Below are 19,792 nucleotides of genomic sequence, written 5' to 3'. Positions count from 1 at the left end.
CTGAATTAAGATACTATGAAACCATGAAATTGTACAAAAGACAAGAGATTCCATTGGAATCTTGGCGCCCACTATATACACATATGTATCTTTAGTTCTTTCCGGCCCTTATTTCCCCTTTTCCTCTTATATAATTCCAGCACTTCTTAATAAATATTAAAAATAAACTTCAAAATACGAAATGGTGGATATTTATAACAAACATTTTTAAAACCATTGCCTCCAGAACTTTTGATTCCAATATCAATATTACGGTGATACTCTCTGCGAGATCATTAGATTCTATAAAATTTATGTTACAGAAATATACACAGATCGGACAAAAAATGGTATGGGGACACTTGCCTGACCTTGTGGGTTTTCTCTGGGTACTTTGGGTTTCCTCTAACGCCGAGACCCCTATCATGCTTCCATCTGGGTCAACAATTGTGATTATATATATTATGTAAGATATAACAGTCGTATCAGATATAAGTTATCAAAACCTATCAAGTTGATTCATAAATGTCTTTATTAAGATGATTTATTGGTGATTCAATTCCAAACTTGTACTAAAGGAAAAACAAACAACTAATTTAACATATTACAAAACTAGTTTATACTAAAAAAAATATTTTATTAACAAAAAAATATTCTAATGAACATTTCAGACATGAACAAATATCATGATTGTTGAGAAATTTTAATGTTTAACAAATATACTCTACATAAAAAAAAAAAAATTACACACATCAGTAAGTTACAACAATGGAATTTGAGTTGCACTCGTATATCTAACAACACAAACTATACAAAAACAAACATTGCCATCCTTCATAAATTTGTACATTCTACATCCCAGAAATTTGAAGAATATTTTACCAGTATATATGATAATTCTGAGACCAAAGTCTGACATCCTCCGAGATTTAAATTATCCATATTACAGGATACGGAAAATATTCTAAATACAATTTTGTACATGTATATATCCATATACATGTACATGATTTTTTTTTTTTTTTTTTACAAAACCTGTTTTTGCTGGGGTATTTCTGTTCCCATATACCCAGAAACACGTCAGCAACAAGCTATATAAGCAAGTAGAATATATACTGTTTGGAAAGCTGGCTTATAAATTAGGAGTTGGGACTTCTATTCTATTTTGATTTGTTTGATTTTACCACTGTATAGATATCATCAAGACACCTACTATAATGTGGTATATGAATCACAACACACATGAATTCAACCTGAACTTGGTTCTTGGAAATTTACCCAACAGATTATTCTGTTCTTGTTTCACATACCCAGAAGATATACTGCTGTACCACAGCCAAATATACAGTAGTTAAAGTTCCATTAAACATCTGTAATTCTATTGTGCTTTGGTATCTGGCTTTTTCTTTTTTTTCTTTCTTTTTTACTGCGCTTTCTAACAAGCAGAATACTGATTATCAGAAATGGTACAAATGACACATTCATGTACAAATTAAATACTATTTAAAAGGACAGGTGTCTTATTACACAAAACTAAGCCAATTCCACAGCAATAAAGTACTGTTCTGAAGTACTTGACAAATCCTCCCGGGGTTTACCAGATTTTAATCAAGCCTTACACATGATTATTTAAAGCGAATGATCATGTATTAATTTTCAAATGTTAGGATTACTGTAAATGGGCAGGTGGAGAGTAAAAACTTTTCCGACTATGAAACTGCTTCTTGAATTGCTAGGGTTCATCTGATTGGAGATTAAGTCAATGTTCGGTTGACATTGAAGATAGTGTTAATATATACAGAATAGCTGCCTGGTCAACATAAGAAAGCCTCTTATTGGTCAGAATCATCTTCGTTAATACAGGGTTACATTCACTTTCGCTCTCTGCACCCCTGGAATATGCCCTCATAAAATTGAAGGCAGACTTAGATGGATCTATTCATAAACATAAATTGAATATCAAGGTTACCATACTGTTAAAATGATCGGCTTTGAAATTGGTCGTCTTCTTCAAATGCATCAGCTTTGCGATTTGGTAGGTTTTTCTCCCGACAACAATTAAGTAGCTACATGGAATTGACTGCTTGTCTTCAAATTTGCCACGAAATATATATCAGGGGTTTAGAGAGTTAACGTAAATGTAACCCCTGGAGTATCAAAGATGGATCAGAAGCGAAATTGTCACAAGTCTTTAACAACATACAATTTACACTTTACATGCTAATGGGAGACGATATTAATGGTTTTCAATACCTAATACAAAGCTTTCCATGTCAAAACCACATGTATTATCAATTGATGAATGAGTGCCTCACCTTTTTTATTGTATATTTATATATGTTAATAATGGTTGAAGAAATATCAACTCTCCCTTATTTCGCCACTGTTTTGTCTCACTGGCTATAGCTAATGTTCTGTAGGCACTAGTAACTGGTTAACCCCTACATAACTCCACCTATATTGCTATAAGTTTTGTCTTACTGACTACAGTCAGTGTTCTGTCTGCATTAGTTATTAGTAGGTTGCATCTCACTTATTTAGTGATCTACAGGCATTAGTTACTATTATAGTTCTCACCTACATGACTCTGTCTGTTGTTAAGTTTTGTCTCACTGACTATAGTCAGTGTTCTGTTGGCGTTAGTTACTGGTTTACCACCTACATGACTCCGTCTATTGCTAGATTTTGTCTCACTGACTAAATTGTTCTGTAAGCATAGTTACTGGTTTACCTCCTTCACGACTTCGTCTATTGCTAGGTTTTGTCCCAATGACTAAAGTCAAGTGTTCTGCACACTTCACATAATTATTGAGTTATTTTTTTTTTTTTTTTTTTTTTAATTTTTGCGTATAGGAAGCATTATGGTTAATTATAACTGTGCTAATTACAGTGTTCCTATTCTAATCACTATTTCTACTGCAAAATTATTGTATAACCTGTTAAAATTTTGTTACGTTTGAATATATGATTTGTTAATAGCCATTCAAAAATAGTGGAATGGCCTTATATACCGGTAATCAATCATATTTGTGAATAACTTAAGACAGTTATAGTACATTCTAACTTATTCTGTAAAAAATTGAAACTTTGATAAAAATATCAGTGTTTCCAACAATTTAAGGTTGAACCAATCACAATACGACCAAAACCATCAAGTTGACCTGATATAATCAGGTGAATTGGCAACTTAGCCCTCCAATTTTAAGTAAAAAAAATTTTTAATCAAAAAGCATACATATTTTCTCTTTAAGTTTATTAAAAATCATGCAAACAAAAGGTCTTAAAACATTGTTTTTGAAACCTTTGTAATTAATTCAATTACCAGGTACTCTGTGTGATATCACAGCAAGTAACAAGGTCAAGAGTTCAATCTGTGGTGAAGAATTCAGAGTTCAAGCAGCCTAGATAAGACCTTTCAGTTTCCAATGTCTTCCAACTTTAAGTTTCAACAAAACTTTCAAGTTCAATGTTAATTATGGCATTTTATCAACTTCGTTATTGTCTTTTTACATTGTCAGAGCATTTTTCAGTACAATTTGACACTCAAATCCCTCACTTGAAATTTAATTTCACTTTGACAAGATATTTCATTCGTATCTGTTTTGTGTCGTACACAATGAATTCATTATAGTTCAGTGTGTAGCCTTTGGGATTTTTAACTCCTGTGTCTTTACTCTTGCCAAGGGGGACAATTGTGCCATCAGACCTGCAAATCAAATAGGAGATAAACATGATTAAATCAAAACAATCTTATTACTTTTGCAGTGAAAAATAAGGTTTTATAATGTACACAAGTTATATTTTCACTTAAATGAAAATAACAGTTTTGATATTTTCACTCACACTTTTGAAAAATATCAAAAATTTCATCCAACTCGATGAAATGATACTGTTATTTACCAAAAACAAGGAATATTTTTTATATAGATAGGGTTTAAAAAGTCTTTTCCAGAGCAAGATGAAAACTTCATTTCTTCAAATGAATACAAATGTTGACCTTAGTTACCATCTTTGACCTTGACCTTAGTATACAAAATAACACCATTGTTGACTTTGACCTTAATTCACAATATCCAACCTTGACCTGAGTTTACCATCCCAATTATAAAGAAAGTAGGTCAAGGTCAATCATTATTTGAACAAACTTGTTACTCCTTCATCACATGTTACAGGCCCTATGGGTGGTTGGTTGGCATAATCGTAACAGACTTGCTTGCCTGTCACCTATGTGGCCAGGATTTGATTCCCATATCGGACATGAAAAGGTATTGGGTCACCTGCCTGACCACATGGGTTTTCCCCAGGTACTCCGGTTGCCTCCTCAATCCGAATCAACAAGCGTGATTAATATAAGTTGATATAACTTGTTTCGCAATTGTTGTGAAATAAATAAAGTTTACATTTACGCTAAGCCTCTTGGTATCAAGACTTACAGTGTTTTATTGGCAGCTGGGTCAGGGGCTATCCTGCCAAGGCCCATTGTGCTATGTTTGCCTGGTGGTAGCTTAGCTGCATTATAGTCAGCATTGAGTAAGTCATGGGTTTGTCCGAGAGAAACCTGGAAATAAAAATTTAAAATGTAGAATCCATTTGTTAATAATCTTTTTATTAGTGTGAGGAATCCCTTTCAGAGTTGTGGCTGACTATTTCAATTTATCAGGAGATTGATCATGAACAGAAAGGTTAATTATCCACAAAAGCATTAATGAAAATTGGGATATATTTTAAAGTATTGTTCTAATGAATGGTGGTTAAGTTTATCAGTAAGTTTGATCATTTAATCACTTTGTTTCAAATCTGCGGTAGATCTCAGCAACTCCTTTAAGTAAGGCAGCCATGACGGATCACAGTAGTTCATGATCAATTAGTCATTGTCAGAGGAAAAATGTCTAATTATCAACTAAATTGATTGATTGGAACAACACTCCTATGTATCACATCCTTTGTGATTCTGTTGGTGTACAATATTTCAGATTCACCAATAAGGTTTTTGTCTCTCTTCAGGAGGTGAATCTTCTTTCAGCTCATGTTGGCTTTGTCAGAATAAACTCAATTCATCAATCCGTGAGATCAAGGAAGAAAACGATGATTTAATCCAAGGATTCAAACTAAACAAACTTACTGATAACAGGAATCTTAAGTTTACCATCATTAGTCATCGGATGTACACAGCAACTCATTCAAGTCTAATAATCATAAAATAGTCAGTTCTTTTTTACCATAATGCTAATAAAGCTCTCTTGCAGGGGAACAGTTTTATTGTATCAAAGAAAACACATGATATATCTAAATGTATTTTTGATCAGTATTTGGTTATTTTTATAAATATAGGAATTTTAGAAAATTAAAACTAAAGAGAAAAAAATCCCTTCTGTTACATGATGTGGCCATAGATAGTTAGAAAATGTCGTCCTGAAGCCTTACCTCACATAGAAGGATGAGTGCTGTGTTCTTTGTCTTTGTGGCAAAGCAATAGTTTGCGCTTTTACTGGACATATCAGCAAAATATACTCCCTTGCCAAACTGTAACAGAGATGTGAAACTTTTAAAATATAAAAGTATGTACAGTAACAGAGATGAGAAACTTTTTGAAATATAAAAGTATGTACAGTAACAGAGATGAGAAACTTTTTAAAATATAAAAGTATGTACAGTAACAGAGATGAGAAACTTTTAAAATAGAAAAGTACATATGTACAGTAACAGAGATGAGAATTTTTAAAATATAAAAGTATGTACAGTAACAGAGATGAGAAACTTTTAAGACAGATAAACATATACCATTTTCTTCAGTAACTAAAATGCAGACAGCTTGATCTGTCCCTTGATTTCAAGATTTAGAATGTCCAGGTCAAAGCTATTCCAGTATAATTTCTGAACAAGAAGATTCTAGCTTTTCTGAAATGCTACAATTTCTCTGCATGTAAATGGTTTCCTGCTTTTTGGGGTACTCTGGTAGCATATATATCCTACATAAATAAATGCATAGATGATGGATAGATAAATTTTACTGTTTAGATGATGGATAGATAAATTTTACTGTTTAGATGATGGATAGATAAATTTTACTGTAAGAGCTGCAAGCTAAGAAAAGTCTATTAAACCTATATCATAATTATTAAAAAACAGATGACAAATCTATGTTTGTTAGTTATTGCCCAGTAAACAGTCAGGACTATTTTGAGATAGGGTATCGATCTAGTAGCTGGTGGCTGTACCAAATAAATGTTCATTTTCTTACAAGATTTCACAATTCTTTCAGTGATATTTTAGTTGGTTCAAAGTACGACCAGCATAAAACATTCCGCACACCACATTCTGTGAAATCAATAATTCCATTATATCTGTATTATCAATACTTGGGAATTTCTACAGATATTTATCAATTTGATATGACAAAATAATTCCATCACTGGTGATTCTTTTTTCAAATCTTAGTATAGCATAAAAACCTCCTAAAGCCTTCAGCATGATAAACTCTGCTTACCATGTATCCTGTAACGGGAGCCTCCGGTGGAGCTATCCGTAATCCTCGACTCAGGATTCCGACCCAATTTGTTAGACGTGATCCGTGCCACAGTAACATTCTGTAATCAAATACAGGGACATTTATTGAGGGATGAATCAGGTGCACAATATTGCTAAATGGCACCATCCAATTAAAACAATGAAAAATAATCTCCCACTGCTGTCAGTAAAACCTTTGATATTCAATGTACTCTAAATAAGTAAAATTTGTAAACAGAATATGATGTAAATTCAGAAGTGTACTGGCAATATATACCCTCTACAAGCCCCAGCTAAAAATAGTTACAGTGACTTTCATCTTGACCTAAAAACCCAGAAACTCAAATTTGTCCCCCAGATATTATTGTCCTTTATCATTGTGTGAAGTTTGATCAAATTCCCTGAAGGAACGAGCTGCTAAAGTGCTGAAAACTCTGGTGTTAAGTACAATATACATGTACAATATTTCTTATCTCAAAATAAAGAAATTTGATCGTAAATTTTACTCTCAACAGGAAGCATTAAACAGTTTAATATTAGATTTTATTGCCAAAATATCTATACTATTATACAATCAAAGGGCCAAAGGCCCTGATAAATGTCAGGGTCTGAGGTCATAAAATAAGAAATTTAAAATCGGATTTTATAGTCAGACAGCTACATTTGTATCAGATGAAATGTCTTAATCTGGTTATTCCTATTCTATATATATTCAAGAAAACATGTACAACATATCTATGTTTGAAAACTTTCCAATAGCTGAGTATAGTTCTTTCTCTGACCTAATTATTTAATGTTTGTTGAAGATAATTGATATACTTCTGAATCAGTAAAGCTGCTTGTAAACTTTGGAAAAAAATCAACTGAATGACAAATCGGTCTATTAACAGTTACATACTAGTACAACCAAAATGGTTTTAGGCTTATATGAAATGTTCCTGCATATGATCTCAGGATGAAGATATGTGGATAGTTTCTCTGTGGACACTTGTTTCAACGACGATCAAACTAAATATTTTTACTTTCGTTTTTGATGCAGGGTTGAGACAGAACTACGTAATCCGACGCAAACAAAATTGCATGTACTGATGAGGAAAATGTTTATATTTATAATCTAAAATAGTCTAGAACACCAAACATTCATATTTAATTTTAAATAATTGCAGTAAACACGGAAACTATCAGTTAAATCGTGTCAATAATTGCTGTTAGAATAGGAATTATATTAGGCTGTGGATGAATATCATTTGTATTACAGAAAAGAGAAGTTGTTGCACGGAAACAAAAGTGTCACTAACAACATTTACCCACCACGACTATAATGGCAGGTGCCAAAGACACCCTGACGTTAAAATAGACAATAAATTTTTTTGTTAACAAACCTATTTCCATAATCTTTAAAAGCAGCTGTTTCTCCATCTTTGTCAACATCAAAGATATCCACCACCTGGTACTTATACTGGTTATGTGTAGCGGCGTGAGTGTTGAACAGGTAATCTGTTATCATCTATAACACAACACAGGTAATCTGTTATCATCTATAACACAGGTAATCTGTTATCATCTATAACACAACACAGGTAATATGTTATCATCTATAACACAGGTAATCTGTTATCATCTATAACACAACACAGGTAATCTGTTATCATCTATAACACAACACAGGTAATCTGTTATCATCTATAACACAACACAGGTAATCTGTTATCATCTATAACACAACACAGGTAATCTGTTATCATCTATAACACAACACAGGTAATCTGTTATCATCTATAACACAACACAGGTAATCTGTTATCATCTATAACACAACACAGGTAATCTGTTATCATCTATAACACAGGTAATATGTTATCATCTATAACACAACACAGGTAATATGTTATCATCTATAACACAACACAGGTAATCTGTTATCATCTATAACACAACACAGGTAATCTGTTATCATCTATAACACAACACAGGTAATATGTTATCATCTATAACACAACACAGGTAATCTGTTATCATCTATAACACAACACAGGTAATCTGTTATCATCTATAACACGACACAGGTAATCTGTTATCATCTATAACACAACACAGGTAATATATTATCATGTATAACACAACACAGGTAATATGTTATCATCTATAACACAACACAGGTAATCTGTTATCATCTATAACATGACACAGGTAATCTGTTATCATGTATAACACAACACAGGTAATCTGTTATCATCTATAACACAACACAGGTAATATATTATCATGTATAACACAACACAGGTAATATATTATCATGTATAACACAACACAGGTAATCTGTTATCATCTATAAGTACAACACAGGTAATATGTTATCATCTATAACACGACACAGGTAATCTGTTATCTATAACACAACACAGGTAATCTGTTATCATCTATAACACGACACGGGTAATCTGTTATCATCTATAACACAACACAGGTAATCTGTTATCTATAACACGACACAGGTAATCTGTTATCATCTATAACACAACACAGGTAATCTGTTATCATCTATAACACGACACAGGTAATCTGTTATCATCTATAACACAACACAGGTAATCTGTTATCTATAACACGACACAGGTAATCTGTTATCATCTATAACACAATACATGTAATCTGTTATCATGTATAACACAACACAGGTAATATGTTATCATCTATAACACAACACAGGTAATCTGTTATCTATAACACGACACAGGTAATCTGTTATCATCTATAACACAACACAGGTAATCTGTTATCATCTATAACACAACACAGGTAATCTGTTATCATCTATAACTCAACACAGGTAATCTGTTATCATCTATAACATGACACAGGTAATCTGTTATCATCTATAACACGACACAGGTAATCTGTTATCATCTATAACACGACACAGGTAATATGTTATCATCTATAACACAGCACAGGTAATCTGTTATCATCTATAACACAACACAGGTAATCTGTTATCATCTATAACACAACACAGGTAATCTGTTATCATCTATAACACAACACAGGTAATCTGTTATCATCTATAACACAACACAGGTAATCTGTTATCATCTATAACACAACACAGGTAATCTGTTATCATCTATAACACAACACAGGTAATCTGTTATCATCTATAACACAACACAGGTAATCTGTTATCATCTATAACACAGGTAATCTGTTATCATCTATAACACAACACAGGTAATCTGTTATCATCTATAACATGACACAGGTAATACAGGTAACATGATATTATCCTAAATATAAAATATGGTTGTTTACTTTTAACATTTATTGATTCAATACACTTGACTCACTGAAAGATCTCTGGCACAAAAATGCAGTACAAGAGGTCCAATGTACCTGTATAGAGCACCTGTAACTACCTTAATCCTATTTTCCATTGACTGCAATGTGACAGACTAACTATAGACGCCACAACACACACATACGTCATAAGCCCTCCTCTCTTGACAAGAATAACAGAAATAATTTTTGGAATCTCTCATAGATCTACAAATTTTGTTCTGTTTACACGGCATATTTTTACTTTGCCAATGTGACAATCCACCTACCTTGAAGTCGTCCGACTTATGGTCCATTGGTTCCATTTTACACTTGAGTGAGTGGTAGTGTCTGTCCACTGGGTTCTCGGATCGGTCTCCCATCTTCAGTGTCTTAATCGCAATTTCAATATCGCCAAGTGCCTATACATGATACAACAAAAAATATGACGCATAAACACTTGGTGGGCAAGACTTGTACATGTCTGGTAATAAACCCTCCAACATCATTTACTTTGTGATCAATTTTTGGAAATAAAAGATCATCAGAAAATCACTTATAAATTGGATTATAATATATAATATAGTTCTACAATCAGATGTGTTATTCAGATACATACCATATCCTTTTTTGTGTATAAACAAAATCTTCATTTTAAGGGAGACTACTGATATCATCTGGTATATAACAATATATATTACCACTCCAATCCTTCGTTTCTCTGACCGACTACTGCCATCTCACCCCTTGTATACAATTTACCACTTAGAAACAAGTCTGTTTGAGAGGACTCCCTATACTGATAGATTAGCGACCTTTCTGTAAAATGTTTAATTACATTTTTTCTTGGGACTATTTTCAGGTTTACATGCTATGGATCATACCTCAAGAAGCTGCATCTTGAGTTCTACCACCTCTTTGGTCCGTATCACAGGCGGCTGTCGCATCCTTAAACAAATTGTTTCTCATCAGACAGATGATTTCGTAACTTTATTAATTGTAAGGAGTAAAATTTTTCATCATATACATGATGCATGTACAGTATATTGACTGTAACTCCAATATTGCTATGCCAAAACATGTACTTTATTCATTTATTAAATATTTATTGGACAATAAGCACGAGCCTTGTAATAAGCGCACTCATGTCTACTGTTAATAGTAAATTTCAATTAAATGTTATTTATTCTTCTGCAATAATCCCATCCCCAACATTTAATTGAAGTTGATGTGTTAGCCCCCTATGCTTACAAACACTTGATGAGATATGAACAGGTAGATATAAAACTAAGAATGTGAAGACCAACCCAAACTCGTGGGGGATCCTGGTATAGAAATCGTCACATGCCCGGTTTAGTTTTGTACCGAAGTCACCATTGGTGATACATGTATCAATGACTTTCAGGGCGGCATATCCCGCTTTGATTTGTTCTGTTGTTAGCTTTCCTGTACAAAGTGGGAAAGAAAAGATGTGAATATTCATACAAACCAACTGACATACACAAAAACATATTAATGGAAGTCATTGGTAAATAACAACGACAATGACGTTAAATCCAAATCTTTTTTAAATATGTCTTTCCCAAATTGTTCTCTTCACAAGCTTCATAACACTGGTCAACCTTGAAGTGTCTTTTTTTAATATCAATACAATTATATCATACCTGTGAAGAGTAATTCGGTAAATTTTTTTTTTTTTTTTAAATTAAAAACTTGACATCTCCAGCTTGGGGAGAGTCCTTCAAATCTAAGATATACGGGCTGTTATCTAAATCCAATTTTGTGACTGAAACATCTTCAATTATATTACAACCTCATGTACAAACTGTTATCAACTCAGCAGTTAAGTCAAATATATTATATGTCAATGGAAATGATAGTTTTTTTCAAATAACCTCAAGGCAATTTGAGACCACATTTTTGCACTAGAGATTGTCAAATTTACAAAAATAAATTGGGTCTCCAGTCCAAAATTAGTGCCTTGACAGATTTTTTATTATTTTTTTTTGGACTATACTGACCTAGAGGAGCCTTTTTGGCGTCATATTTCATTTCAATCACAGCCTCTTCCATGGATTTAATGTCGCATATCAAATTCACCAGGTCCTGGATAACAAACACCAATAGCTCATTACTGTATAACTACGGCATCATACTGTATAGTCGGTAATATTTGCGGGGGTTTAATTTTGCTATATTTGTGGTCATTTAATATAACACGAAAATTTATACCCAGTAAATATATACATATAAATGTTATATAAATGCAGATGTACAGCATTATTCACTGTGTCTTTTTAAATGCATGGTTACAGAATTTAATAATCACATACTTGGTTCGACTGAAACAACCACAAAAATATTAGCCAGTGAAATTAAACGATACAGTATGCCCTGTGGGCTTAAAATATAAATTTGTCCAATCCTCAGTAATACTAACCGACTGTATTGGATTTCTTGTTTAAGAAAACACAGTTGAATGTGACTTTTGACCTTTAACCTTGACGATAAAGACTTCTATATCTAATGTAACACTACCTGATCTAAAGACAGTCTCCTTAAATGTCATCTTAATATCGGCTCTTCACTGTAATCTATCTTACCTGCAACCTCTGGTCCAGTTTTGAGGAAGGAACCGGTGTATCGTCCTTGAGACTACCCGAAGGCCCAGCATCCATTTCATCTTCACCTTCCTGAAGAAATATCAATTGGATGAAATATATATCATGTAAGAACATTGTCTACATGTAGCACATATATATGGACAATGACAAAATAGTCAAAAACAATAAAAACTTCAGTATTTCACATTAGTGCAGGCTACAACAGCCACACTTGCTTGGATATATCACTGATCATTTCGAAATAGTCATAGCCCAATTAAAGGCTCTTTGTTGGTACCAAGGGAGACAATACTTATGTCTGTATACAGAATTTGTTTTGTCTTTCTAGTAATTAATGATTCCTAGAAAATTTGGTCGAAAACTGCTCAAACTTAATATCCATGTCTCTCTATGAGGGGACATGCCCCTCAGCCCCCAAGGGAGCAGTGCAAACCCTCCATTTACACAACACTGAGCAAGTATGCTTCACCCAAGGATGTTACAAATGATACCCAAACAAATTTGATGCAGATTAAGGATTTAGAGAAATATTTAAAGATAATATCAAACAAAAATTTTGAAAGTTTGAAAGAGGATGTTACACCATGGTACTTTGGACAAGGTGAGCTAAAACTGTTTATATTTGAACATAAATATCACAAAGCAAAAGGTTGAGTCACATTTACAATCTTCAGTTTGTTCAAGATGAACAATTATTTGTTATTATTTTCAGATTACTAACCTTTTCACCATAGTCCATCTTAAGAAGGTCGTATTTTCCAGGAACTTTAACAAACTTATCTCTGTTAGCCCAATCATTTCTCGTCTTGTCAGTAAATCTGAAAGATATGTTTTAAATGACTGTTTTACAAGAAGCACTTGTTTGGTAAAATGCATTCTGTGAAAATAAACCTGACTTTACCAACACTGACTTTAACAACATCCTGTATCGTCTGACCATATCCACCTGAACCGCGACATGTTCCACTGTCAATAACGACACACTGTCATATCCCACACATTGACTCAGTTCAACAGTGTTGGTAAAGTCAGGTTTCAGTGTAACAGAATATAACGAACTTATGGACAGAATTCATGGTAGCTAGACCACAAGATTCGTATCCTAAGCTCTTACAGTAGTGTTCCTATTATATGAAATATTCTGAGCTTCAATAACAAGTAGTTTCACTGTTAATGACATAAATAATACAAAAAATACTGCTAATCAAGTACTCTTTAAATCCAAAAATGAAAATTCAGAAACTTTTCAAGGCAATTAAAGAATTTTAATAACATTTTTATCCTACACAAATTCCATGCACAGAGTATAAATTACTTACTTTTTTGTAAACATTGTCTTGGCCTTATCCAGGTCACCTCCACATGGTACAAGATTGTTCTGGCCATTATAGCCGACCCGACCCCATCGTTGCCACACGTGGAATTTTCCCTTGCCTTCATTCAGTAGCTGGATGAGGTAGTACTTGTTGTTGTTATTGCTTACATTTGTCTGGAAATAGTAAAACTGAAGTATCATACCATTATCATTTTTATTTTATCGATTATTTTTTAAATGAGAATTCTCAAAGTTTCCCTGGTGTTGACTGTACGCCCGGTTCTGTATTTATCAGACAATAACTATCAGCCCATGACCGGTACTTCAAACTCATGATAATCGTTATTTTTTAAAACGATTGATGACTGATTATTGATTGATCATGAACATGAAGGAAACTCTCTGCAAACGCATACACAAAAATGGATGAATATATAATTTTGTGGATATGTTTTAAGGTGCCTGGCTTATGTTTTAAAATGTTGTTTAAATGTACATTTTATATAAATTTATCAGTGATCTTGTTCATTTATTCATGTTTCAAGCCTGCTGTTAATCTCAATAACTCCCGCAAATTTCAAAGTTATACTTAAACCATGACTGATCACAGAAAACCATGATCAATTAGTTATGGTCAGAGGTAAAACGAATAATCATCAATTAAATGGAACAACACTATGGTACCTGGCCCACCTACAAAAAAATGTATGCCTATATATTGCAGTTCAGCAGAATTTTAAGTGCCAACAAATGCTTTTTCTGTGTTTTGAGTCAAGGTTGTGATGGACCCATGGACATATTACAGGTTGGATAAATACTGTAATCTTTCATTATGTAAAGAATCCTGTAATTTTACAATTTCCTCCTGAAATGAAATCAGTGAAAGAAAAGAGATTTTATCCCATTATTATTTTACAATATCATACAAGATTCAGTTCGGGAATATTTAATACTATATATATTTTAAACACACAAAATTTGTCTACCTCAAATTGTTTGTTCTGTTTATACATTTATTTTTCATTTATAATACCTGATTGAGCATGCAGTCCCAAACATTTTTGCCTTCGGTGAAAACCTCAGCTTTTCCGGCCAAAGTGCATTCTGGGTCTACAGGGGCACTTCCTTTCTTTACGATTACCGTTTTCACTACAAAACAGTCAAATAAAAACTATTAATGTAGTCATGGCAAATGACGATTTTCTGATAAAACTTAACGAAGTACAAATTGTTTGTCAATATCCCCATCAATAAAGCTTCACGCTACACTGGACATGGGTTCTGAAATATGTGCTTGCAAAAATATCTATAGATATCTTTCTTTGACCAAACTTACCAAGTTAACTTTGACCACGCTTTACATGAGCGGTGACTACCTCGAACAAACAACATACCAATAATTTTATGCTATAAACTGCCAGCTTAAACCGAGCGATCCATCTGTATGATTCAAAATCTATATGGCTTTGTTCTAGTAATTCCACTTAATACCTACCCCTTGATTCACCTTCCCCTGACCTGTCGGACCCTTTGCCTGATTTTGAAGCCTTTCCTCCACTTTTTGCAGCACTCCCCCCAGATTTTGTTGCCTCATTGTCCACTGGTTCTGCCTTGACCTTTCCCTTGCCTGATTTTGTTGCTGCAGTATCATTCAGGGAACTGGTTACTGTTGGTTCTTCTCCCGAAGCTTCTTCTGCATCTAGTAACATCACCAAACAGGCCAATATAGAGGATCAATTAATAAAAAATACCAGAACCTAGTCTCAACAGGTCATAGAAAAATTTGCAGTGTTTTGTATATTTGTAATGTGAACACACGTTCATTATGACATGACATCATTGAATTGTCCTTCCAAAATAAGCCTTACCTGAACAGCCCAGCAAAGGGTGAAAACTGATAGTAAGCTGGTTCAGTGGTTGTCAAACTTTGATATTTTTCCTCTATATAAAAATTTATTTCTACACTAAGATGTTTTTCATTCCTTTCTATGCAATGTCACAGGCCTTACGGTCGTAATAGGCCTTCATTCCTGTTAAAGGGGAATATATTTGTTGCTTGCTTGGTTTTTATTATATCTAATCTTATTTTTAATATTTCCCTCTGAAAAGTATAATATTATTATAAGCGGGATCCACTGTATAACGAAATTCATTATTTTTCCTTTAGGTACCTGACTTGATCCTGGCTACGTTTCTCACTACATCTGTAGCGGTATTGGTTTGTTCCATGGCTGAGATGTCCACACTGTAAGATCGAGCACAAGCCGATATATCTACTTCAGTCTCCTTGAGCTGTCGAGCCTTTTCCAATTTAACCGCGACATCGTAGCTGTAGGGATTCCACCTCCCTTTCTCATCCTCCCACTGCCATACATAGAATCCTACAATTCCAGGAAATTTATTAAGGATCCCATGAGGAAATCACCTATTAGAGGGAATTCACTCAACAAGAGAAAAAAGAACTTTATACTGCGAGACTGAAAAATACCATTCTATAAATTAAGTGTCAACCATCCATCATGGATGTATCAAAAGGATTCCTTATAATACAGAGATGATATATATATTCTCAGCAAATCTTTTTGGGACAAAATATGACTTCCAGATTTTTCTAGAGCTACCATTTTTATGCATTTGATTTGTTAAGACACTGACAGAAATCCTTAGCATGGCTTATTCCTAAATTTGGGACAACATTTTTGCAAATTATGGATAAACAGTACACATTTTACTTAAGATATTAATTTAGTAAATTTATATATTGTACATTGGAATATGATTCAACTTTCAAAGAATACCAATTTTGAGGTAATAAATCTTAAGTAAGAACATTTACAACAAACTGTTAAGTTCATTTCTATTTTTCAGTTTTATGACAATTGCAAGTCATTGATTTTAATTTTCACTACCCGAGGCCAGTTTTTTTTTCTGAAATTTCTGTCAAAGTAGGGGAAATTCAAATATGATTGTAGAGGAGAGTATTATAGGGTTAATATTTAGTACTAGTTCAGAAAGAGGACAAGCATTACCCCCATCTTCCTGTACACAACATCTGAGACGTCTTTGCCATCCAGTTTTCTTGTTTTTCTGGACCATTGTTTCCAACTTGACAGTAAAGGACGTCTTTCCAACAGCAAAATCAATCTTGAAAACAAAAAATATTGAAATCATATTTGAGAGCAGAGAAAGAACAGGAAAAGTAATGTTTTGGTGTAATAATCAGAAGAATTATTAAATGATTTGGTGTAATAATGAATGGACGAGAAAATGACAATCCCATTAATGTGGTATATTGAATTTTTATATTTATATCTAAATTATACATACCTCTTTGAAACCTATCAGCAAATGTTAAAAGAGTTCAACAGAATACTTATGATTGTAGAGATTTTTTTTGCTGGGATGTACAACAGAAAATATAAAAGGCTGCTTTAATTCTTTTTTTGAGAACATATTTTCCCAATGTGAAGACAATGACTTTATTTCATACATATTTTCAGTATTTGTATCAAAAATGTTACTATTTACCTGGCTACATCATGCAGGCAAAAATGGATACTATTCTTACCTCTTTCAATCCATTAGCTACAGCAGCACACACCGACTCATTGACACTGCTGGCATACTGAGTCCATACATTTTTATCGCCTTCCCACTCGAAGCGAACCGTGCATGAATCAATGGTTGCCCCACCTAATCCATCGGGACATGACTTCTTGGATGAACTGGCATCTCCTCCTGCTTTACTTTCAACTACTGTAAAACATATATAATGTTTATGATTATGGGTAAGATTTAGAATTTAATAATAGATAATCTAAGATTATATTTCACTCCTTTTAATATAATATAATATAATATTACATATAATAATCTAATATAAAATGGTCAGATAAAATGGCTTCTGAAGTTTCATCCGGACAAATGCAAAGTTATGCATGTGGGGAAGAAAACTAATAATGCAGCGTTACATTTATATAAAGATGAGGAAAATGGAAGAGTCAATTAAGGTCACATTAGACCACATGACAAAAGAAAAAGACCTAGGAATTGTAACAGACAACAACCTCAATTGAATTTCAATGATAATATTCACGATGCAGTACTAAAAGCTGATAGAATAATGGGAACTATCCGAAGAATGTACACATACTAAGATAACACTACATTAGAACTGTCTTTTATACAAAGTGCTTGTATGACCACATCTTGAATACGGGGCTTGTGTATGGAATCCCTATCTCCAAGAAGATATAAATGAAATAGAAAATGTGCAAAGGAGAGCAACGAAGCAGATACAGGGGATGACAGATCAAAGTTATGAAAACAGATTGAGGGTCCTTAATTTACCAACACTAAGGCATAGAAGACTGAGAGGAGATATGATCCAAGTATACAAACTAACAAATGGAGGATACGATAAAGCTGTCATTGCGGGTTTGTTAATTCCAAATTAAACAATAACAAAATAACAAGAGGACATAGTCTGCCACTACTAAAAAGAAGAAGTAGACTAAATTTGAGAAAATATTCTATCAGTGAGCGGATTGTTAACCATTGGAACTCTCTTCCTAATTCCGTCGTTACGTCCCCAACGATCAAAACATTTGAATCCCGATTGGATAAGCATTGGGGGCAAACTGAATGTTTTTATAATCATGAGATAGACAATAATGAACTGATCCATATTTCGGGAAAAAACTCATTGTAACTTCTATCTGGATGCTAGTATTGGCTTCGTCCAATATTATTATTATTGTTATATTTTATTATATGAATAAATAAAATTTATTATAAACAGAAAACAAACCGAAAGAATACAGCTGCCAGACAAGTAGTCTTGACTATATTATTTACAAAATCCCATAAATAATAGGGTCTATACAGATGGAATATAACATTGATATGGGACTAAATGGGGGTTTTGGGGTAACAAAATATCTCTTGTATATGTCAGGTAGGTGTTATATGTCACCCCTGATTTTCAATCTTAGCGCCACCAAACAGTGTCGGAGAATTCCACGGTTTCATATTATATAGCTGTGTGCTCTAGCCCTACACCAGACATGTTGTCAGGGTCAGAGGAAACTCAGGCTAATATAACCCTAGTAATTTAAGCTAGACCTTCCTCACAAGAGCGAAGGCTTGATAACGGGCCAAAAAGTATAAGCAGTGTCAAGGGAGACATCATGAAGAAAGAAGAGAAAAGATAACAGACTCAATATTTATTCGCCTCTAACGAGTCCTGCAATTTGGGAGAGAGGAGATGCAGGGGTGGGGACAGGAATATATGTACTTAGGCAATCGGCGACCATGCAGTTAAGTCCAGTTATGCTTCTTAATCCACTCAGATAATGTTAACCTGACAGTACATGCAGTGTGAGTTTTAACGTCATGACTTCCGATTAAGGGAAACTAATTATATAAATAATGACATCAGTATTCTTCATCACATTTCAGAAGTCAAAAGCTAAAGCATTTGTTATGCAGTTAAACCGTTTAACTATTAAGAGTCCAAAACTGGAAAATTGCATGCCAGGGTTAGATCTCTATTCTGTTACTGTTAGTTCAACGATCCGATGGCGGGAAAAATACTTCGGTCTTGAAAATTAATTTCCGTTACATTTCAGCGTTAATATGTCCCGACAAGGTCATTAAATAGGATCCAATATTTACAATAGCATGTCATGAAAAACAAGCAATTTCTCACCTTTCCTTTTGCGCGGCATAGCTAGCAACCCCTTGCTTGACAAAGTTTGTGTACGTTCAGCAAAATAATGATTACACAAGGTTTATGTATATTTCGAAATTACAATACTTTTTAATGAAACGCAACATTGGCCTACATTACGGTTGGACAGTCACGTTACAATATTAAATAGTTTCTGCACGGATTTTTCTTTTTAGATTAGTGAAGGAGTAAACAACGTTTTAACTTCTTAATAATTTCGAGGCTAGTATTAACATTTACATCAATATTATATAATGGTTTGCCGGAACAGTCAGTTTCACTTTTAAAACGAGGCGTACGTGGAAGCACTAAAAGCGGCAAACG

General features: G+C 33.6%; 1 protein-coding gene across 1 annotated transcript; it reads right to left on the bottom strand.

Moving 5' to 3' along the window:
- Window positions 1–1,003: 1,003 nt before the first annotated feature.
- Window positions 1,004–19,511, bottom strand: LOC117337519 (poly [ADP-ribose] polymerase 2-like). The gene is made up of 18 exons (XM_033898533.1): window positions 19,448–19,511; window positions 17,306–17,493; window positions 16,767–16,881; window positions 15,909–16,118; window positions 15,233–15,436; window positions 14,771–14,886; window positions 13,742–13,911; window positions 13,144–13,240; window positions 12,402–12,491; window positions 11,820–11,904; window positions 11,106–11,244; window positions 10,683–10,746; window positions 10,089–10,220; window positions 7,869–7,993; window positions 6,467–6,566; window positions 5,404–5,502; window positions 4,413–4,537; window positions 1,004–3,685 (listed from the first exon to the last, which is right to left on the bottom strand). The coding sequence occupies exons 1-18, from the start codon at window positions 19,464–19,466 to the stop codon at window positions 3,532–3,534; spliced, it is 2,232 nt and encodes a 743-aa protein (XP_033754424.1). The 5' UTR covers window positions 19,467–19,511; the 3' UTR covers window positions 1,004–3,531.
- Between the last annotated feature and the right edge of the window lie 281 nt (window positions 19,512–19,792).

This window comes from Pecten maximus, chromosome 11 (assembly GCF_902652985.1).
Source record: "Pecten maximus chromosome 11, xPecMax1.1, whole genome shotgun sequence".
Taxonomy (NCBI): Eukaryota; Metazoa; Mollusca; class Bivalvia; order Pectinida; family Pectinidae; genus Pecten; species Pecten maximus.
The sequence above is the reverse complement of the archived record's forward strand: the minus strand, read 5'-3'. Positions and strand labels throughout refer to the sequence as shown.